Here is a 9,562-nt window from a genome sequence, read left to right as displayed (position 1 = left end):
TCATTATCATCAACAACATCAACATCATCAACAACATTATTTTCATTATCATCAACAACATCAACATCATCAACAACATCATTATCATCATTATAATCAGCATCAACATCAACAACATCAACATCATCATCAACATCAGTTACATCCCTGTCTCTCTATCTGTGTGTGTGTCTATCTGTGTGTGTGTTGCGGACAGGCAACTCTGTCATGGACAGTGCTGTGGGGGGAGATCCAATTTTGATTGGCTCCTCCCCTCATGGCGTCTGTGTCCACTACAGGGGCTAAACGGGGGCTCTGGACGGGTGCGAGGGGCTGGTAACCCCTCCACCTTCAATTAATTACCACTAAACCACGAGTTAAACTGAAATATGTAACTAATAAGCTTGTGCCGGAGGCCCCGGGGGGCCAGGCGTCTATGACGTCTCCTGGCCAAACCCCAATTGGCGGAGCCAGGAGATTGAATATCTACCCTCGGGGCTCCTCCAGAAACAACGAAAAGCCACTACGGGTGGCCATGTGGAATGTTCGAACGCTCACTGCAGAGGAGAGGCTGCCACTCCTCTGTCAGGAGCTGGACCGGTACCGCCTGGATCTATGCGGCATTCAGGAGGTCCGGTGGACCGGCTCTGGCTCCTGCCACCATGAGGGGTGGACAGTCCTCTACTCGGGGCAGCAGACTGCCAAACAACAGGGTGTGGCTCTTCTTTTGAACAAAAGAATAAAGGGGGCGTGGGAGCGTGGTGGTGAGGTGTGGGAAGCTGTAAGCCCCAGGCTACTTTGGGCTCGCCTTCCCATCAACCGGAGGCGAGGAATGGTGGTCGTGGTTACTTATTCCCCCACCGAAGATGAACATCCGTGGAGGGATGCAGACAAAGCCGATGAGTCAGATGCCTTCTATGACCTCCTGTCACAGGTGCTGGCTAAAGTGACCCCTTGGGATAGAGTCATCATGTTGGGTGACTTCAATGCCCGAGTTGGTAATGATTCTGGCACCTGGTCTGGAGTGATTGGAGGGCATGGGCCAGATCAGCTCAATAACAACGGTAGGAGGCTGCTAGATTTTTGTGCAGCCCATGGGCTTGTAATTACCAACACGCTGTTCCGGCATCGGCGCATCCACACAACATCATGGATGCATGCCGGGTCCAAGCAAGAACATCTGCTGGACTACATAGTGACGGACCAGCGGATGCGAGCCCATGTCCTTGACACCAGGACCTACCGTGGAGCTGATCTGCCCTCTGACCATCGACTAGTCATCTGTAAGATGCGCCTGACATTCTTCCACTCCGGTGGTAGGTGTACACCCAGGACCCCATTCCGACCTAAAGTGGCCTGGTCTCAGTTATCTGATCAAAGTTGCAAGCGAGAATTTCATCATCGCTTGCGGCTGGGATTGGCATCGTCCCCGACTCCTCCTGATGTCGAGGGTAAATGGGCGAGGTTTAGGACTGTGACTCATGCAGCTGCAATGGCTGCTTTAGGTACGCGGTCCAGACCTCCCCAGAGACCCTGGCTGACAGAGGAGGTGTTCAGGATGGTTGAGAAAAAGCGACAGGCCCACTGTCATCGGCTACAGAATCCCACGTCAGAGAATGAGGAGGCTTACCGCAGCCTTCGCTCGGAGGTTCGGAGAGCCGTGAGGCGCTGCAAGGATGGGTGGTGGTCGCAGGTTGCTGAGGAGATGGAGTCTGCCTCAGTGGCCCGTGATCACAAATCTCTATTTAACTCCATCAAAAAAGTAACCTGCAGCGCCACACCTATTACCATCATTAAGGGAAAAAACGGTGATCCAATCTCCGACCCCCAGGAACAGGTTTGCAGATTTGCTGAGCATTTCTGTGAGGTCCTGGGGGAGGGAAAATCCCTCAGCCAGGAAAACATCATGGCACAAAGTGAGGATGACCCTGCTGAGGCTGCGGTGCCTCAAATATTGGAAGAAGTCACCCCCTGTGAGTGGCTGGCTGAGGTGCCATCTGTTGAGGAAGTACTGAAGGCAATCTGGAGTCTGAGACCAGGAAAGGCAGCGGGCAGAGATGATCTCCCAAGCGAAATGCTGAGGGAGGGTGGCGTTTGTGCACAGACTGCCCTATATGACATCATAACAACGGTCTGGACCACTGGACGGGTTCCGCAGGATTGGAAGGATGCCCTGGTGGTCCCCCTTTATAAGAAGGGGGACCGCACAGACTGTAACAACTACAGGGGCATCTCGCTCCTCAGTGTGCCGGTAAAGGTCCTGGCAAGGATTATTCAACATCGCCTTGCCAGGCACGCTGAGGAGAGGCTTGCGGAGCCCCAATGCGGTTTCAGGAAAGGGCGGTCCTGCACAGATGCCATATTTTATGTCCGTCTGCTACAGCAGAGGTGTAGGGAATTCCAACAAGACCTACATCTCTGCTTTATTGACCTGGTCAAGGCCTATGATACCATCAGTAGGCCTGGGCTCTGGGTTGTTCTTCGTGCTTTGGGAGTACCTGACCCTCTGCTCACGATCATTAAGGACCTTCATGATGGTGAGCGGGCCCGGGTAAAACTACGTGGCCGGGAGTCAGAGCCATTCCCTGTACACCTTGGGGTGCGACAGGGATGTCCTCTGGCTCCCACATTATTTAACATCTATTTTGACCACGTAGTTCGTGAAGCCTTCAATAGCTGTACCGGGGGAATCTCCATATGGTACAGATATAATGGGAGGCTGATCGATGCCCGGGTGCGGTCAAGGGATGGCTCCCTATTGCTCAACCACGTTATGTATGCCGATGATTTGGTAATAGCTGCTCAGTCAGAGGAGGAGTTGGAGACGCTGCTGCTGAGACTGGAGCGTGCCACTAAGAGGTGGGGCCTTACCATCAGCCCCACCAAAATTAAGCACCTGCCTGGGTATTTTGTACCATCGGACACTCCACCCCCACAACTCCCAATCGGTGATGGGGCAGTTGTGGAGAGAGTGGAGAGTTTCCCATACCTGGGCAGTGTGCTTATGACTGGCTCCAGTTTAACAGCAGAGGTCTCACTCCGAATCAGTCGAGCGGCAATATCTTTTCATCGGTTGCGTAACGCTGTGTGGAAGCTACCTGGTCTGTCGCTCCGCACTAAGCTTCAGGTCTTCTCGGCCACGGTCATTCCCTCCCTTCTCTACGCTTGCGAAACGTGGACCCCCCTAATGGAACATCTTCGCCGGTTAGAAACATTTAGCCTGGCCTGCCTACGATCCATCCTGGGTTTAACCAGACTGGATTGTGTGAGGAGCTCACAAATCCTTGAAAGATCTGGGCAAGGTCCCATCGGTGAGCTCCTCCGGCGGGCAAGGCTGCGATGGCTGTGTCATGTAGCCCGCATGCCCAGTCACCGCATGCCGAAACAGCTTTTGTTCGGCCGGATCGAGGGGGCTAAGCGGGCGCGGCACGGGCTAGAGAAGAGATGGAGTGATGTGGTACAGGAGGACGTGGAGCTGAGTGGACTTGCCGATGACCGGTACCAGCGGTGTCAAGATCGGCCTCTGTGGAGGAGGCTCGTGAAGGACGCTACTGGGCAGTTGGAGGCAGTCGCCCTCCAACATCAACGGAGGGCGGAGGAGCGACGCTCACAACAACGAGCGGAGTGCCGGGTGGCTAAAGCACAGCAGGTTGTGACAGTAGGGGGCACAGGTGGTGCATCAGCCAGTCATCTCAGTCAGTCGACCCGTGGCACCTGCTGGGTCTGCCCCGTGACCTCCTGCCAGCGGGCGTTCGACACTTCACGTGGCCTCAGGGTGCACATAGCCTGGCACAAGCGTCGTGGTGACGTCACCGCCACTTAGTGGCGAATGGCGGTTGTTGTTGTTGTGTCTGTCTGTGTGTGTCTATCTGTGTGTGTGTCTATCTGTGTGTGTCTATCTGTGTGTGTCTGTGTGTCTATCTGTGTGTGTCTATCTGTGTGTGTGTCTATCTGTGTGTCTATGTGTGTCTAGGTGATTGGCTTCGTTGTCTTACTGAGTGGAGCGGTCATCTACAACGGACTTCTGTCTGTGTGTCTATCTGTGTGTCTATCTGTGTGTGTCTATGTGTGTCTATCTGTGTGTGTCTATCTGTGTGTGTGTCTATCTGTGTGTGTCTATCTGTGTGTGTGTCTATCTGTGTCTATCTGTGTGTGTGTCTATCTGTGTGTGTCTATATGTGTGTGTGTCTATCTGTGTGTGTCTATCTGTGTGTGTCTGTGTGTGTGTCTATCTGTGTGTGTCTATCTGTGTGTGTGTCTATCTGTGTGTGTGTCTATCTGTGTGTGTGTCTGTGTGTGTCTATCTGTGTGTGTCTATCTGTGTGTGTCTACCCTGTGTGTGTGTATCTGTGTGTGTGTCTGTGTGTGTGTCTCTATCTGTGTGTGTGTCTGTGTGTGTCTATCTGTGTGTGTGTCTATCTGTGTCTATGTGTGTGTCTATCTGTGTGTGTGTCTATCTGTGTGTGTGTCTATCTGTGTGTGTCTATCTGTGTGTGTCTATCTGTGTGTGTCTATCTGTGTGTGTGTGTATATCTGTGTGTGTCTATCTGTGTGTGTCTATCTGTGTGTCTCTCTGTGTGTGTCTATCTGTGTGTCTATCTGTGTGTGTCTATCTGTGTGTGTCTATCTGTGTGTGTGTCTGTGTCTAGGTGATTGGCTTCGTTGTCTTACTGAGTGGAGCGGTCATCTACAACGGACTTCTGTCTGTGTGTCTATCTGTGTGTGTCTATCTGTGTGTGTGTCTATCTGTGTGTATCTGTGTGTCTATCTGTGTGTGTGTCTATCTGTGTGTGTGTCTATCTGTGTGTGTGTCTATCTGTGTGTGTGTCTATCTGTGTGTGTGTCTATCTGTGTGTCTGTGTGTGTGTATCTGTGTGTGTCTGTGTGTATCTGTGTCTATCTGTGTGTGTCTATCTGTGTGTCTATCTGTGTGTCTATCTGTGTGTGTCTATCTGTGTGTGTCTATCTGTGTGTCTGTGTGTGTCTATCTGTGTGTGTGTCTATCTGTGTGTGTGTGTCTATCTGTGTGTGTATCTGTGTGTGTGTCTGTGTGTGTGTCTCTATCTGTGTGTGTGTGTCTGTGTGTGTCTATCTGTGTGTGTGTCTATCTGTGTCTATGTGTGTGTCTATCTGTGTGTGTCTATCTGTGTGTGTCTATCTGTGTGTGTGTGTATATCTGTGTGTGTCTATCTGTGTGTGTCTATCTGTGTGTCTCTCTGTGTGTGTCTATCTGTGTGTCTCTCTGTGTGTGTCTATCTGTGTGTCTATCTGTGTGTCTATCTGTGTGTGTCTATCTGTGTCTAGGTGATTGGCTTCGTTGTCTTACTGAGTGGAGCGGTCCTCTACAACGGACTTTTGTCTGTGTGTCTATCTGTGTGTCTATCTGTGTGTGTGTGTCTATCTGTGTCTATCTGTGTGTGTCTATCTGTGTGTGTCTATCTGTCTGTGTGTCTATCTGTGTGTGTCTATCTGTGTGTGTGTGTCTGTGTGTGTCTATCTGTGTGTGTCTATCTGTGTGTGTGTCTATCTGTGTGTGTGTCTATCTGTGTGTCTATCTGTGTGTCTATCTATCTGTGTGTCTATCTGTGTGTGTCTATCTGTGTGTGTCTAGGTGATTGGCTTCGTTGTCTTACTGAGTGGAGCGGTCCTCTACAACGGACTTCTGTCTGTGTGTCTATCTGTGTGTCTATCTATCTGTGTGTGTCTCTCTGTGTGTGTCTATCTGTGTGTGTCTATCTGTGTGTGTCTATCTGTGTGTGTCTGTGTCTAGGTGATTGGCTTCGTTGTCTTACTGAGTGGAGCGGTCCTCTACAACGGACTTTTGTCTGTGTGTCTATCTGTGTGTCTATCTGTGTGTGTGTGTCTATCTGTGTCTATCTGTGTGTGTCTATCTGTGTGTGTCTATCTGTCTGTGTGTCTATCTGTGTGTGTCTATCTGTGTGTGTGTGTCTGTGTGTGTCTATCTGTGTGTGTCTATCTGTGTGTGTGTCTATCTGTGTGTGTGTCTATCTGTGTGTCTATCTGTGTGTCTATCTATCTGTGTGTCTATCTGTGTGTGTCTATCTGTGTGTGTCTAGGTGATTGGCTTCGTTGTCTTACTGAGTGGAGCGGTCCTCTACAACGGACTTCTGTCTGTGTGTCTATCTGTGTGTCTATCTATCTGTGTGTGTCTCTCTGTGTGTGTCTATCTGTGTGTGTCTATCTGTGTGTGTCTATCTGTGTGTGTCTGTGTCTAGGTGATTGGCTTCGTTGTCTTACTGAGTGGAGCGGTCATCTACAACGGAGTTATGTCTGTGTGTCTATCTGTGTGTGTGTCTATCTGTGTCTATCTGCGTGTGTGTCTATCTGTGTGTGTCTATCTGTGTCTATCTGTGTGTGTGTCTATGTGTGTGTGTCTATCTGTGTGTCTATCTATCTGTGTGTCTATCTGTGTGTCTATCTGTGTGTGTCTATCTGTGTGTGTCTATCTGTGTGTCTATCTGTGTGTGTCTATCTGTCTGTGTCTAGGTGATTGGCTTCGTTGTCTTACTGAGTGGAGCGGTCATCTACAACGGACTTTTGTCCCCCATTGTGGAGCGGTGCCGTAGACACGGACAGACTGTGGACGAGACAACCTCCCTCATCAGAGACGAGTCTTAGTGTCTATGTGTGTGTGTCTGTGTCTATCTGTGTGTCTGTGTGTGTCTGTGTCTATGTGTGTCTGTGTCTATGTGTGTGTGTGTGTGTGTGTCTGTCTGTGTGTTTGTCTGTGTCTATCTGTGTGTCTATGTGTGTCTGTGTCTATGTGTGTGTGTGTGTCTGTGTGTGTCTGTCTGTGTGTGTGTCTGTGTCTATCTGTGTGTCTATGTGTGTCTGTGTCTATGTGTGTGTGTGTGTGTGTCTGTGTGTGTCTGTCTGTCTGTGTGTGTCTCTCTGTGTGTGTGTCTGTGTCTATGTGTGTGTGTGTCTACGTGTGTGTGTGTCTGTGTGTGTGTCTGTGTGTGTGTGTGTATCTGTGTGTGTGTCTATCTGTGTGTGTGTCTATGTGTGTGTCTGTGTGTGTGTCTGTGTCTATCTGTGTGTGTGTCTATCTGTGTGTCTATCTGTGTGTGTCTATCTGTGTGTGTCTATCTGTGTGTGTCTGTGTGTGTGTCTATCTGTGTGTGTGTCTATCTGTGTGTGTGTCTATCTGTGTGTGTGTGTCTCTGAGTGAGTCCATATTTCACAATCCGCGTCTAACCTCAGGGAACTGACAGTTGTCGATTTAAAATTCTTAATTTTCACTGGCTACTAGTGGTGAGTGCCTTGTGCACACATATGGAGTGTAGTGTATAGTGTAGTGTAGTGTGTAGTGTAGTGTGTAGTGTAGTGTATAGTGTAGTGTGTAGTGTATAGTGTGTAGTGTAGTGTATAGTGTAGTGTGTAGTGTAGTGTGCACTATACACTACACTATACACTACACTATACACTACACTATACACTACACTATACACTACACTATACACTACACTACACTATACACTGTAGTGTACACTATACACTACACTATACACTACACTATACACTACACTACTATACACTATACACTACACTATACACTACACTATACACTACCATACTACAGTACACTATACACTACACTATACACTACACTATACACTATAGTGTACACTATACACTACACTATACACTGTAGTGTACACTATACACTACACTATACACTACACTATACACTACACTACTATACACTATACACTACACTATACACTACACTACCATACTACAGTACACTATACACTACACTATACACTACACTATACACTACACTATACACTACACTATACACTACACTATACACTACCCTATACACTACACTACTACACTACACTATACACTACACTACTATACACTACACTACTATACACTATACACTACACTACTATACACTACACTATACACTACACTACTATACACTATACACTACACTATACACTACACTACTATACAGTATACACTACACTATACACTACACTACTATACACTATACACTACACTATACACTACCCTACTACACTACACTATACACTACACTATACACTACACTATACATTATACACTACACTATACACTACACTATACACTACACTATACACTACACTACTATACACTACACTATACACTACACTACTATACACTACACTATACACTACACTACTATACACTATACACTACACCACTATACACTACACACTACACTACTATACACTACACTACTATACACTACACTATACACTACACTACTATACGCTACACTATACGCTACACTACTATACACTACACTACTATACACTACACTATACACTACACTATACACTACACTATACACTACACTATACACTACACTATACACTACACTACCATACACTACTATACACTACACTACACTATACACTACACTATACACTACACACTACACTATACACTACACACTACACTACACACTACACTACACACTACACTACACTACACACTACACTACACTACTACACTACACTACTACACTATACACTACACTATACACTACACTATACACTACCCTACTACACTACCCTACTACACTACCCTACTACACTACCCTACTACACTACCCTACTACACTACCCTACTACACTACACTATACACTACACTATACACTACACTATACACTACACTATACACTACACTATACACTACACTATACACTACACTATACACTACACTATACACTACACAACTATACACTATACACTATACTATACACTACACAACTATACACTACACTATACACTACACAACTATACACTACACTATACACTACACTATACACTACACTATACACTACTACACTATACACTACACAACTATACACTACACAATACACTACACAACTATACACTACACTATACACTACACTATACACTGCACTATTATACACTACACTATACACTACACTATACACTATACTACTACACTATACACTATATACTATACACTATACTATACACTACACTACTATACACTACACTATACACTACACTACTATACACTACACTATACACTACACTACTATACACTACACTACTATACACTACACTATACACTACACTACTATACACTAGACTATACACTACACTACTATACACTAGACTATACACTACACTACTATACACTACACTATACACTACACTATACACTACACACTACACTATACACTACACTACTATACACTACACTACACACTACACTATACACTACACTACACACTACACTATACACTACACTACTATACACTACACTACACACTACACTACTATACACTACACTATACACTACACTACTATACACTACTATACACTACACTATACACTACACTACTACACTATACACTACACTATACACTACTATACACTATACACTACACTACTATACACTACACTACTATACACTACACTATACACTACACTACTATACACTACACTACTGTACACTACACTACTGTACACTACACACTACACTACACTATACACTATTACACTACACTACTACACTACACTATACACTACT

At 46.4% G+C, this 9,562-nt stretch overlaps 1 protein-coding gene across 2 annotated transcripts in view; it reads left to right on the top strand.

The window, feature by feature from the left end:
* LOC116936945 (solute carrier family 35 member F6) overlaps positions 1 to 7,378 on the top strand; it is a 52,680-nt gene extending 45,302 nt beyond the window's left edge. The window contains exon 8 of one of the 2 annotated variants that reach the window (XM_076059304.1): positions 6,487 to 7,378. In XM_076059304.1, the coding sequence (XP_075915419.1) occupies positions 6,487 to 6,618 (132 nt within the window). In that variant the 3' untranslated portion in view covers positions 6,619 to 7,378. The other variant, XM_076059302.1, reaches the window with a different exon arrangement.
* The last annotated feature ends 2,184 nt before the right edge of the window (positions 7,379 to 9,562 follow it).

This window comes from Petromyzon marinus (genome assembly GCF_048934315.1).
Source record: "Petromyzon marinus isolate PM22_M1 ecotype Great Lakes invasive population chromosome 85 unlocalized genomic scaffold, UKy_Petmar_22M1.pri1.0 chr85_unloc.4, whole genome shotgun sequence".
Lineage (NCBI taxonomy): Eukaryota > Metazoa > Chordata > Hyperoartia > Petromyzontiformes > Petromyzontidae > Petromyzon > Petromyzon marinus.
Note: the sequence above shows the minus strand (reverse complement) of the source record. Positions and strands in the feature narration are given on the sequence as shown.